We start from the raw sequence: 14,023 nt of genomic DNA on the forward strand, positions 1-14,023 counted from the left end.
AAGCGACAATCTTGCCATTGCAAACTGACACGCCTTGGACGCACACACTTGCGCACATACGTCAAAAAAAGAAAAGACAAAGTAGCCGCTATTTCTGCCGCTACCCGTTGATTCAAGCCTTCTCCGTAGGCCGCCGCTTCCGTGAACGCGACTTCACGACCCGGCCGCCGATTCAGCCATTGCACATCACATACACCATTTAGACCGTCACGACGGCCAATCCTTGGTCACAGAACGCCACGATGTGCTTCGGCGCTCGGAACAAGAACGAAGATGGCGAGGCTCGCTCGCGAGAGCTGGACAAGGTCATCCGCCAGGAGGAGAAGCGCATGGCTAAAGAAGTCAAGCTGTTGCTGTTGGGTAAGTCTTGCTTGTGATATCCTGCTGAAACCTTTTCTTTTCCTTTTGCTTTTTTTCTCCAGCTTCGGCTGCTAGGGGAAAAGATAACATAGCAATGGACAGCAATGGAATGGACAAAGGCATAGCATCAATTGCTGCTCTAAAATTGAATATGCTAACGCGCTCATCTATAGGTGCTGGAGAGTCTGGAAAGTCTACAATTCTGAAGCAGATGAAGCTTATCTATGCTCAAGGCTTCAACAAGAGCGAAAGACTTGATTTCAAGCCAGTCATCTTCAGCAACATTGTCCAGTCATTCAAGACCATCTCCGAGGCCATGTCCGAGATTGGAATCGAATATGACAGCCCAGATAACGAGGTTTGTAATCACCACCGTGCCTCGGCCCCCTCCTTATCGCTGCACAACCATTGCATGTGTCTATCTATGCTCCTAACGTCAGCCCCGTGTTTGTGCTTGTGTTACGCTATCCGTGGACGCAATGCCATATCGCACTGAAGAGCAATAAGGGTGCTACACAGCTCAATATCCTGAAACACTTACTAACGCGCATGCTATTTATAGAAATACATGGCTCACATTTTGGTTGACAACGAAATCAGCCCAGACAGTGGCATGCCTGAGGACTACCTAGAGCCTATCAAGGCGCTATGGCAAGACAGCGGAGTGCTGGCGGCAGTTGCCAAGGGCAATGAATACGCCTTACACGATAACCTCACATAGTCAGTCCACCCTTTGCTGCTTAGGCAGCTGCAACGTTATTTATCTAGCTGCAGCGAAATGGCTAACTCCCGTCCAGCTTTGTTACAGACATTGACCGGATATGGGCTGACGGCTACGTACCGAATGACCAAGATCTGCTCCGCTCTCGATTGAGAACTACAGGTATCACAGAAACCGTCTTTGACCTTGGCCAGCTGACATACCGTATGTTTGATGTCGGTGGCCAGAGATCAGAACGAAAGAAGTGGATCCACTGTTTCGAGAATGTCAACTGTCTGCTCTTCCTGGTTGCTATTAGTGGTTACGATCAGTGTCTCGTGGAAGACAAGGATGGCGTAAGTTTTGATTGCAAGAGAAGATCTACTCAACGATACGCGATGCACTGACATGAGACGATAGAACCAAATGAACGAGGCTTTGATGCTATGGGAATCCATCGCCAACTCACACTGGTTCACCATGACATCCTTGATCCTGTTCCTCAACAAGATGGATCTGTTCAAAGAGAAGCTACCCAAGAGCCCGATCTCCAAGTACGGATTCACCGATTATCACGGACCCGACGACGACTACAAGGCGGCCAGCAAATACTTCCTAGACAAATTCCGAGCTCTGAGCAGGAACCCCGAAAAAGAAATCTACGGCCATTTCACAAATGCCACCGACACAAACCTGCTGAAAATCACAATGGGCTCCGTCCAAGACATGATTATCCAGCGAAACCTCAAAAAGTTAATACTATAAGGTCCCTAACGTACTTTTCAATCTATTGCTACAGTGCGTGGTAGCGTGGATTATTAACACTTGTGTTTTTCCAGGTTACTTATTTAGAGCACCTTTTTCATCTTTCCATCAATGTTGTTATTATCGTCGCCTACTCGTTATTTTACCTGCCTGGATCTCGATTCACGCTTCGACCACCGGTTTATTTTTGACACCTAGGTTTAGGGCTGCTGCCTGAGTCGACTCGGCCCCCCTTTTCATGCATGATTATGGCATTTTACGGCTTCACATTCATTATTCATCGGCACCAAAGCTTCTCAGCTGCATTTTTGCTTTTTGTCTCACATATACACTAGCGGGGGCATGCCACTCTTCCGTGTTTTTTATTTTATTTTTATTTTATTTTGAACCTTTTGTTTATTTTCTTTGTATATTTCCCCCGGCCAGTCTATACTGTGGCTATGGAGGGGATGGAGGGGGAGGACTGTTGAAATCTAGGATGAGAAGAAGGAGGATGCCTGCTTGAGTTTACGTTACTAGGGTTGAAGTTGATATCTTAAGAAGACATGATGGGAGGGCAATGAGGAAGAGGTGGAAAAGGGGAAACCAGAATCCTGTGGACAAATGAAGGACTGGTGGATATTATATATTTTCTTTCCTTTCATCAGTGATACCTAAGTCTTCTCTTATTTTCATTACTAGACTTGATCAGTCTGCAATTGCAAGCAGATAAAGTTGAAAAGTGTGCCTGAATTTTTCTCTCTCCTTTTTTTATAATGTACTTGACGTGCAGATGGATAGCGCGACGACGGGATGAAAGCACGTGGCAGATTGATAGGCAGATGGTCCATGTGCGTCTAAGCATGGCAGATGCGTGCCTGAATTATTGCAGAAATCGTTATGTTTGAGCTACCAATATCTGAGGATGCAACCGAACAGTTAAAATGCAATTTTGCAAGTCGTATTTTGTAACATAAATTGAGACAGTCTTAAAAAGTTGAATTTCTTGATTGCTGTGATTTCGGCATTCTCTTCATAATTGGATTGAGCACGATGTCGTTACCAACAACCGCAGCAGGTTAGAAAGCAATTTGGCGCAGTGGAAGCGCGCCGGGCTCATAACCCGGAGGTCGCACGATCGAAACGTGCAATTGCTACTCGCTCAGTTGATTTTTTTTTCTTTTTCCAATTCTCACTTATTCCCTTATTGATATTCTCTTTTATTTTTATCCAATGTCTAAGAAAACAAACGCGTCGTAAAGATAAACATAACCTCGTATTTTGACTCATGAATACCACGCAAAACCCATAAAAACGAACATCAACATCACGGTACGGAGGTACTTCTACAAAACGTCATGCACACAATCGTCATTGCAGTGGGTCACCTTCCGCCAAGCAAAAAGAAGAGCTCCAAGCTCCCTCATTGGCCCCAGCCTTCGCCAACTCGCCAATCGGCTGCTGCGCTCCTTCCCGCCATCTTTCTCGTCTGGCTTTTGCGGGGAAGGCAACACACACCCAGCTCCAAGTTTGTACCTATGTAAACAAGCAAGCAATAACGGCCGGTTGCGGTTGCGGTTTACGGCAGCTGCTGTATTGTTACATACCTAGTAGGCAGTTGATCAGCTTTTAGCCAGTGGGAAAGAGCTGCCGCTTTGCCGGTTGGGGGGCACCTGATTTTCGAGTTGCACGGAACAATGGAAGGGAGCTTTTTTGTATGCATGTCTCAATTCACGGCTGTTTAGATCAGTGACGGGGATAAATCAACTTGTTTCCTTTCCCCCTCTTCTCGTGTCTTTTCTAGTCCTCTTTTCTAGTCCTCTTTTCTCTCCTCTTTACACTCTTCCTATTGTTTTGACTGCCGTCTGCGAGTAGCATGGAATTGTTTGTTTCTTTCGGTGAAGACAACTCGTAATAGAAGATCTGTCGGCATCGTTATTTTCTGCAATTTCAATGAGGTTTTCGTCTTTGAGCCTGCGAGCGCGCGAATGATTCTTTTCTAGAGCCAATCGCTTTCACGTTTGACGTATTCAATCGCCAGTTGTAGACACGCATATTCAGCACTGATATTCGTTTTGCGATCAATCGAAATCATGGTAGTAATGAGGCACATCGCCCTACTTGCGGGCCTCGCCTTTTGGACGGGCGCCGCTGCAGATGTCATCACTGATGATACTCATTTCTACGGCCAATCGCCGCCAGTTTATCCATCGCGTATGTCCCAACAGCTTGATCGAAAGATATAATATTCTGATATTGATACTATGGCTGAACAGCTGAAATGGTGGGCGGCAATGAGTGGGAGGCGGCTTTCCAAAAGGCCAAGGCCTTGGTCGGCAAGATGACTTTAGAAGAAAAGGTAAGGGGAGGCTTTACAAGACTTAGAAGCCGTTTACAAGTGAATCCAATTTCTGACCTACTGCTAGGTTAATCTTACAGCAGGTGTTACAGTTGAGTCTACTTGCTCAGGCTTTATTCCTGCCATCAAGCGTCTGAAGTTTCCGGGCATGTGCCTCAGTGATGCTGGCAATGGGCTTCGCAATACAGATTTTGTTAGCGGTTTTCCCAGTGGAATTCATGTGGGTGCTAGGTAAGAGGCTCTTTCAGTTTGAGTCAAACTCCGGCTATCTAGTCGAAGAACACCGTCAGGTTGACCACGCTCTAGCTGGAGTAAAGACTTGGCTTTTAGGAGAGGAGCTGCCATGGGTGGAGAGTTCAAGAAGAAAGGCGTCAATGTCCTACTCGGCCCTGTCGTTGGCCCTGCTTGGCGTATTGTTCGTGGTGGAAGAAACTGGGAAGGCATCTCTGTCGATCCTTGGCTGTCTGGCGTCTTGGTTTCTCAGACTGTTTCTGGCATTCAGGGGCAGGGGGTTATTACTAGTACCAAGGTAAGTCGGCTTCCAATAGCCCTCGTCATTCAGCAGAGATGTTAGATCCTAGAGCACGACATCTGATACGTTTGCAGCACTACATCGGCAACGAGCAAGAGACCAACCGTAATCCAGAAGGAAATACGTCCTCTGTTTCTTCGAACATTGACGATAAGACAATGCACGAGGTATATCTATGGTAAGAAAGAGCTGCTCCCTTGATAGCCATCTATGGTCAAATTTTAATCATCAGCGCCTCTTACCAGGCCCTTCCAAGATGCTGTGAGAGCAGGCAGTGGAAATATCATGTGCTCCTACCAGCGTGTCAACAACTCGTACGGCTGTTCCAATAGCAAGACTTTGAATGGCCTTCTCAAGACTGAGCTCGGCTTCCAGGTGTGTAAATTCTATCCTCAGGCCCTCTTATCTTTTCTTAATCCCCCCCTCTTATACACTGTATGGTGGCACTGACAAATTGTTCGAACCAAGGGGTTCGTTGTTTCCGACTGGGGCGCTCAACACGCAGGTGTTGCCACCGCGGAAGCTGGCCTAGACGTGGCCATGCCCGGTGCAAGCGATTTCTGGGGCGATCACTTGGTTGAGGCCGTGAAGAATGGCTCATTGCCAGAGTCGCGAGTGACGGACATGGCAACAAGGTAATGGCGCTAATCGTTATTGAACTCTACAACTGCTGATATACGTTTAGAGTCATTGCCGCCTGGTATCAGTTCAACCAGGACACCGATTTCCCCAAGCCGGGAGTTGGCATGCCTTCTAATGTCCTAGATCCCCATACAATTGTTGACGGGCGAGATCCTGCCGCTGCACCCGTTCTTCTGAATGGCGCCATTGAAGGTCACGTCCTCGTCAAAAACACAAAGAATACTCTCCCTTTCAAGTCGCCTCGCATGCTCTCCCTCTTTGGCTATTCTGCCAAGACTCCAGACTTTTTTAATCCCTCTTCAAATCTACTTTACAGCCAAAATTGGATCTCGGGTAATGAGGCGCTTGACTCAAACTATGTTTCTGATAATGGGCTGGCCACTTTTGGCAAAAATGGCACCATGTTCGGCGGCTGTGGCTCCGGGGCCATCACGCCGGCACTCCCAATCTCTCCGTTCGAGGCCTTGAAGATGAGGGCTTCCCAGGAGGGCACTGCTGTGTTCAACGATTTCTTATCTGACAAGCCCTCTGTTGAGCCCAGTTCTGATGCCTGCATTGTCTTTGGTAACGCATGGTCCTGCGAAGGATACGACCGTCCTGCTATCCGAGATGATTATACAGACTCCCTAATCAAGTCAGTGGCTGACCAGTGCAGCAAGACCGTTGTCGTCTTCCACAACGCAGGGCCTCGATTGGTAGACGGCTTTGTTGATCATCCAAACGTCACAGCAATCATCTTTGCCCATTTGCCAGGTCAAGAGAGTGGGCCAGCACTCGCTTCACTTCTCTTTGGGGATACCAGCCCTTCCGGCAAGCTTCCTTACACAGTGGCGAAGAATGAATCTGATTATGGCGATGTTCTCGATCCAGTAGAGCCAGAAGGCGAATTCGTCAACTTTCCCCAGGCCGATTTCCACGAGGGAGTTTATCTTGACTATCGCTACTTTGACAAGAAGGGCATTGAACCTCGGTACGAGTTCGGCTTTGGACTCGGCTACACAACCTTTGCATATTCCAACATATCCATCAACTACATTCAGGGGGCAAATACGTATCCATGGCCGGGTGGCCCTATTGTCAGCGGCGGACAAACGGATCTCTGGGATGCAATCGCCACCGTCAGCGTAAACATCAAGAATACAGGCAGCGTTGCTGGTGCTGAAGTGGCGCAGCTCTACATTGGTATTCCAGGAGCTCCGGCGAAGCAGCTTCGCGGCTTTGAAAAGCCCTTTTTGCAGCCTAATGAGACACAGTCGGTGACATTCCATCTCACAAGAAGAGATTTGAGCGTGTGGAGCGTAGAGAGACAGAAGTGGCAGTTGCAGAAGGGCAACTACAAGTTCTACGTTGGGAGCAGCAGCAGACGACTTCCCCTGAATGGGACGATGGATTTATAAGAGAATCAAGGCCAGCGGACTTCCAGATGCAGCTCAAGTACTACGTATGGCGAAATGGTATGCTGCGTGATGAATGGAGCTCTGTATGGGGTACATACATGTGTAGATACAGCTGCCAGAAGGTTGTTGTTTCCTCCTTCAAGCGAGCTGAGAAGGCAGCAACTAACCGTCTATTGGATAGATCGTATTTACTTGCTTTGTACTACGTGGAAGTGGTCCATCGGCTCTAATAGGCAACTTGAGTAGTCAAGCTGACGCCGAGTTTGAGCGGTGCTTCGTATCTGACATGTTCACCGCCTTACTTGTGTTCCGTGTTATACCGAGAGCCTTTGGGCTCATCTAGTGCCAACAGCTTTTTACGTTTTCGAATCTTCAACGAACGCTCGGAGCCTCCCCGCTCGGTGTTATTATAATTCGTCTACAATAGCACATTACTCGTGCTTCGTATGCCCCTTGTAAGACATCTTGGCAAATCTACAGAAGCAATGGAAACCATCAAAGAAGGAAAAAAAGGGGCGGATCGCAGCTTCGATTGCCATGGAGCATTGTGTGTCATGTGCCGTCGTCTTTCATGCGGCCCATAGCGGTATGTTCCGCTTCCAATCGCCGACCGATACGCCTTCTCTCTCATCATCTACAACTAAGACTACAAGTCAGATGGAGCTACAGTATGGAGGAGTATGGAGTATCACTATTTAGTATACGAGTTTCTACTTGCTACTCCTAGAAAAGAATCACTAACAAGCAGCACTTTCGGTGCTTTTTTCTTCTTCTTACGCTTCCTTATTTTTTTTCTTTCTCCATAGTTCCCCATTTTCACAATGGGTCTCCTCTCCCTTCTCCAATATTTTGTGGACGAGATTACGTTCAATGCAGAATGCCCCGACGGCCGTGAGATTTGCGTCCCCAATCGCCGGCGGCTTTGCCCATCGACATGGGGGAGACCGGCTGCTTTAGATAGATGATGGAGTAAATTTAGGAGGGGAGTGGCGCGCCCTAAATTGTTCCATCATAGATCGCCTTCTCAACACAGAAACGACCAAGATTAGAACGAAAAGAAAAAAAGAACAAGGCAAAAAGAAAAAGGGACCCCCCCCCTCCCCGGCCGCCGGTGCGGACAAAAAGTCACACGATCGACGATCGCATGAACTGTTTACTGCTCGAAACAGAAAAAGTGGCCTCCGTCGCAAATTGCTTGGCCCTGATAAGCAAGCCTCCTACCGGAACTCCAGACTCCGTCATGCCCAGTTAGTCCAAAAGGCAAAAAAAAGAGACCGGGCTTCTGTTGGCTTCTTTGTTCTGTAACATGAACAGTGCGGCTAGATTTAAGCGATCGGCATCATTGACAGCGGGCAGAGCCAACAACAAGGCCCACCCCTACTTTATCCCAGTACCCAGCTTTTTCCCTCTTTTCTTTTTCCTTTCCCAGCCCGTGGGCAGCAAAGATTCTGGCTAGGGGAGGGGGGGGGGCCATGACTTTTTGATCTCAAAGGCTGGCCCATCCTTGACCCAGGACAAGACTCTTTCGGCAAAGCCGATTTCAAGGGCACCCCTTACCATGGCCATGGGATATAATCGCTGTTAGTCTTAGGGAGCGGCTTCCGGTGGACACACGATGCTTCTTTGGGGAAAGATGACGGCTGCCGATGTCCGGAGGAGCTGGAGCACCCAACGCAGAAGAGAAAAGAAAAAGAAAAAGCAGCGGAGAAAAAAAGAAAAGAAAAATAGCCCAAGACACTTCCGGACAAACATGTCTTTTTTTCCCCCACGCCTCGAAAAAATCGTACGATTTTCTCATCGCTAGTCATATTGGAGTCTCGCAGCGCAGACTAGCGGCTCAAGGCTGCCGCTCCATTAGATTCCGTGTCTCGGAACGGCAGTGTGTATGGATCAATCGCTGCGTCCCCATATTTGCATTGGTAATAGTTCATCGAACAAGTCTCGTAGTGGTGTAGCACACTCTGGCGATCTCACATCTTGCGAACTCCGTAGTGGTGGTGGTGATGCCTGATCAATATCTAGATGATGCTCGCTGCACCCGCTTTATCGCCGATTCTCTGCCGCAGCAGCGCTGAAACTGATCCGTAATTGTCGCCTCGCTAGTATCTCGGAAGAGCCCGTCGATTACAAGGGGAGGGGAAATGGCGGAGTATCTGTACAATAAGTATCGCCACGTTCCGAAAGCTTTTGTGAAATAGCATCATGCAAACAGCATGGGGTGCTGGCCCATACACAGTCCTTCCCTCAGGTAGACCTGTGTACGACGACTCGCTTGATGGACTCGCAGGCCTGTCTTCTTCATACCAGCACAAGGAATACACCTGCAAGTGGTATTGCAGTAATAGCAGGCCGAATGAGAGGAAACGGCAGGGGTACAGCAGAAGCCCGGGCACAGATGGACGAAAGAAAAGAACAAGACAAAAGGGCCGCACAGGGTGTGTCTTTGTATCAGGCTCAGTCCAACGCCCAGGAAGAGGTTCTTGGCCAGGATATCTCGAGCATCTATCAAATGTGACATGATGCTTTCAGATGAGACTAAATCCGGTGCTGCCCCGATGTGATGTGGCTGCGGCGCGTAAGCGGCCGGCAGTTATTCTGACCTAGGCTTGCTACCTACCTAGGAAAGGGGGCGTCCGAGGAGATGCTGGCAGAAAAGACTGAGTGGAGTTTGGTTTTGTTGCACAGACACAGCCAATTCTCACGACGAATTGCATTCTCTGGGGGTGGCGAAAGCCATCAAGCATCTGAGCGCCATGTTTGGCTACAAAGTCATCGAGCACGAGGCTCATTCTCTCTTTCGATTTGTCTGTTCGCCGCAGGTGATTTGGTGTGAACGAAGCCTGCAGGAGCCCGGGCTATCCTGCTGCAAAACTAGAGGCAGAAATGGCCGCTTGACCAGGCAGAAATGCGAAATGCTGCATCACACGGATATCATGATTTCAATACTAGCGAACCAATGACTTTCTTCCGCACACACGAGGGCGAACGAAACAGGCGTCGGCGCGGGACGGCCCATCAGCTTTTTGGAAGCCTATACACCAATCAACTCGACAGGAGTAGATTTAAGTTTGAGGCCGCAAAGCCGCCACCATCAGCAGCTCTCAAAAGGCACCCATCAGGGGGAGAGAAAAGCCTCAGTTCAAGGCAGCAAGGAAGGCTAATCGCGAAACCTAGATAGATCACCTGCGCACAAGATGGGCGCCGATACCCGCCAATCCTAACAGCTTGTCATGTCAGCTTGTCCACTAACAAGGGGACGTGTGCAAAGTACGAGAAGATGAGCAGATGGGCAGATGGGTCAGGATTGGCTAGGGGTTAACGAGGACCAGGGAATTTTGCGCGCAAAGCAGTGAGCTGCCGTCACCCTTCTCCATGGCATCGGATGAAGCTGTCACTTAAATCGCTCCACACTGGATGGAGCTGTGGCACACACGAATACAAAGCAGCGAACCCATCTCACCCATTAGCCAATGTGTTTCGAGGTTAGCAACCACACGCATTTTTTCAAGCCACTCAGACGGTTGGGTTTGAGAAGACGAGAGGGAACTGGTCGGTAAAACAGAGACACGGGAGCCATGATTGCATGGTAAGCCTCCAATAAGCTCTGAACCTAGCTGTCCTTGTCCGTGTGATCTCCCAGAAGGCCTGCATACAGGATGCGGGCGTGCATACAAAACACACAGACGTACGGAGTACAGGCACGCACATGCATACCTCCCCAAGGCAGAGAGATGCAAACCCGATAAGGCCGGCGTTTGGTTTTGGCGGCTGCGCATGTACGAAGATGTACTGTACGAGGCCGCTGGACTGCATGTGCTCGCACCCCCCTTCGGCCAACTAAGCCAAGGTTGGCCGAGAATCGAGGGATCTGACCGATGCTACGGAGCACCAATCTGCACCGTGAACTGCACGACAAGGTTGTCGGAGAGCCCAGGTCGATTCGTACAAGCCCCCTGTTAGCGTATCCCAAGCTGATGATGTCGGTCCGTCCCTTGTCCTTGTCAGTAGGAAGCGAGATCTTTCGACTCCCTCGTGCGCGATCTAGGAACGAATCGAAGCGCGTGAAAAAGAATCTGCGATGTATCGACCGTGACACTGGAATCTTTACTCCGTGCCTCGTATCACTTCCACCACAAACCCCGTGATTGCCCTTTTTGATTCCATGGCAAGCTCGCAGTGTTCATACCGTGTGATCCGGATTGTGCATGAGTAAGGAGTACACATTGGAGGAATGATCGCACTAACTTACTTTTCTCTTGCCTATTATGCACCGGAGTGACCGTGTTCCGCCCAGGAGCTGTCAATAGGGCCATCCACTTCATTGACAAGGAACGATTACTATTCCTCATAGCACTTCCACTCTTGGCATGTTGTATGCTCTCGTACTAGCAGTATGACGGATCGATATACGAGTACTCGTACTGGCTGTCATAGCGTCCTGCTGCATTTGTACTGTAGAGGCAGCAGTAAGCCGCACGATCCCCTCAGACGTCACTAGCACTTCTCGGCCTGGCGCCGACCTAAATTGCCAATTGGGACCGGTAAATAATGGTACGATTTCAGATGACAATGGATATAAAGTGGAGAAGGCATTAAAGGTTGTGGAGAAGCAATGGGAAATCATGGAGGATAGGCCATTGGCTCAGGGAATGTATCCTGGGGAGATTCTGGCCGAGGCAGACGACCGTAAGCCATTGCTTCCATGCTTCCAAAAACACATCCTGCTGAATAACCAGGAAGAACGATACCGTAAGAAGCCCGGCTTGATTAACCAACGGAGCCTCCCCGAGATGATTCTGCTGCCTTGAAAGTAGTACTGTACGGCATGATATTATAGCAAGAGATGAAATGAGGCTGCCGTTTTCGTATCATCGTTAGTCTCAGTGAACTGGAGCGTAGCATCGGAGCTTGCTGGGATTCGGTCTTTGTTATTGATGCGGTAAGGCTGAGAGGGCAGCGGGAGACAGGCAACAGATCCGCGATGCCTGTAAAAGTGAGTTTGGCCCAGCTCTGCAATGGCTTTTGCTTTGGCGGGCTAGAATCGCTAGATGCAGTATTGCCGATAGGGAGAAGCGCAATAATACGCTTCCAACGATCCTTGTGCCGTGATCAGCGTCAGCTTCCATCGGTTTCGAGTCTTGTCTCCCATCACGTCCTTTGGTTTGGAGATGGCGGGGTTAGCTTGTGTTTTACGAAGCCGGGCGGCGCTATCGACCGCGTCCCAGAAGATTTCTCTAGTGGCGTTTGGGTTGCCAGCGACGGTTGAATTTGGAGGGTTGCCGTTGCAACTCTGCACATGCAGAGTTATCACAGCCCATCGCCAGCGCGTGAGTGGGTCGATATAGCCTCCCGCCGATCCATGCCGGTACCGATTCGCAAATGCTACGAGCACCACCAAAGCACTCGTATACGATACACTGGCGCTTGATCAAACAGTACGAATGCAGCCGTAGTAGCAGTGCTCCGTCCATGCAATATGCATGCAGGTGTGCATCGAGCACAAACAATGCGTCATCGTCACGGCCTGATGAAGCTCATCTCTTTCCAAGGGGTGGGAGGGAAGAGAGACGCGGAGAGTTGAGCAGCACCGCCGGGCGTTGGACCATCGCAGAAGACGCAATTTCCACGCACGTCACATAGGCTCTTTTCTTTCTTGCGATGCCGGCCCAGTGTGTCTTTTGACCCATGCTGGCGTATACGGAGTAGTATACTCGTAGAGCACATGCCGTGGGTGAAAGCTGCACAGCACGACGCCGCCATGGGTGCGAAGTATCCCGTACGTCAGGACAGCAACTCCATATTTGCCAGTCCCAATGGGGGAAATCTGCCGTAGTATATCGACATGGGATCGGCCCAAGCTTAGACGGTGTCGATGACCCGGTTGTTCCACGCGACGAGTGCCAACGGCGTCGTATCAGCCCCCCCTTGGCACCCCTTGAACCAACGGTCGACAGAGCCTCCTTAATAGGGTGGCTAAACTTGGCAAAAAGCAAAAAAAGGAAAAAGATGAAAGAGCGTGCAGAAAAGAGACTCGTCACGTTGTGGCAGGACCCGAGGTCGACAAAGCTAGAAAACTTACTCGCGCGCCTGGCAGTGGAATGATTGGCGGTCGCAGGCCAGTCAATGCCCCCAGGATGACGCCGGCCGACCTCGAGATTTGACTTGACAATGCACAGGGCAAATCGCGGGCTGACGGGCAGCAGCCTTCTCGGCCTTCGCTTATTTGGAGGCCGCAGATGAGGGTGTCGAGGATGGAAGATGGGGAAGAAATTCGCAGTTGACGGCGTGTGGATAGAAGGGAGAAGGAGAAAAGACAAGGAGAGATCCAGCGCTGTACTTGCCAGGTACCTTGCAGTTCAGATTCCCTGGCCCTGTAGAGACGGTACGAGTAAGAAAGAGTTGCTGTGTTTGTCCACATTGTGCGCGGCCTCTTTTGGGGGCCTTAGGTAAGCTTGTCGTTCTGACAAAGACGCCCAAATAAGATGGCAAATAAAGATGCACCGGCCGCTAAAAATATCCTCGTAACCCGCTGCTGCTTTTGGGTATTCCGCAAGTAACTCTCCCGATCTGCCGTGCCTCGAATCTACCTCGAATCTACTAATGCTGTACTGCCTATATACCGAACGTACCCCTGTTTCCGAGATGGAATCCAGCCTGTGCCAAGAGAACGTAGCGCTATAAGTAATCAACTTGCACATCTATCTCGAGGCAAACCGCCGAGAAGAGCTACACCTACGAGTACGATATGGGCAAGGTAGACATATAATGAAATCACAAAAAGCCCAGCAATGAGAAAGCAGAACAGCAAATCTCACCCCCTTCCAGCCCCCACCTTTATAATCTCAAATCTCGAGGAAGCAAAATTAAAAAAACCAATCCGAATCAAGAAGCCAAGAACGAAGAAAAAGAGGAACCCAAAGAAATCAGACCCAACGGAATGGCGTGAGGTCTGCTGCGGACAGACGAAGAAATCTGACTGGGTCCCCCCCCTCGGGGCAGCGCATGAACAATCTCATTCTTTTCGTCCAAAAGCTGCGCGCCAAGCCTCCGCCCCATGCACTTACTAGTACGTGCTTTTCTGCTTTCTGGTGCAGTAGTGCCTCTTCTCTATTCGATGCTATGGAGTACGCCAGACGTTATATTGCGACAGTTGCAGTGCTGGTGCTTTGGGGGCGCTTGAAGGATGACGACGTTTGGCTGCAACGAGGCGTGTCGGCATCATCTGTAAGAACAAAACACTCCCGAAAGAAAGAAGAAGAATATGAACGAAAAAGGGGTGGAAATCTGCC

General features: G+C 49.6%; 2 protein-coding genes across 2 annotated transcripts; both read left to right on the top strand.

The window, feature by feature from the left end:
* Nucleotides 1–242: 242 nt before the first annotated feature.
* Nucleotides 243–1,825, top strand: T069G_05286 (g-protein alpha subunit domain-containing protein; the record flags this gene model as incomplete). Its single annotated transcript, XM_056172496.1, has 5 exons — nt 243–360; nt 534–718; nt 923–1,080; nt 1,158–1,416; nt 1,481–1,825. The coding sequence occupies 5 exons, from the start codon at nt 243–245 to the stop codon at nt 1,823–1,825; spliced, it is 1,065 nt and encodes a 354-aa protein (XP_056029354.1).
* A 2,072-nt stretch (nt 1,826–3,897) lies between these two features.
* Nucleotides 3,898–6,734, top strand: T069G_05287 (fibronectin type III-like domain-containing protein; the record flags this gene model as incomplete). Its single annotated transcript, XM_056172497.1, has 8 exons — nt 3,898–4,018; nt 4,081–4,163; nt 4,231–4,394; nt 4,470–4,692; nt 4,770–4,873; nt 4,941–5,070; nt 5,164–5,330; nt 5,381–6,734. 8 exons carry the CDS (start codon nt 3,898–3,900, stop codon nt 6,732–6,734), a joined length of 2,346 nt encoding a protein of 781 aa, XP_056029355.1.
* Between the last annotated feature and the right edge of the window lie 7,289 nt (nt 6,735–14,023).

This window comes from Trichoderma breve, chromosome 3 (assembly GCF_028502605.1).
Source record: "Trichoderma breve strain T069 chromosome 3, whole genome shotgun sequence".
NCBI classification, from domain to species: Eukaryota; Fungi; Ascomycota; class Sordariomycetes; order Hypocreales; family Hypocreaceae; genus Trichoderma; species Trichoderma breve.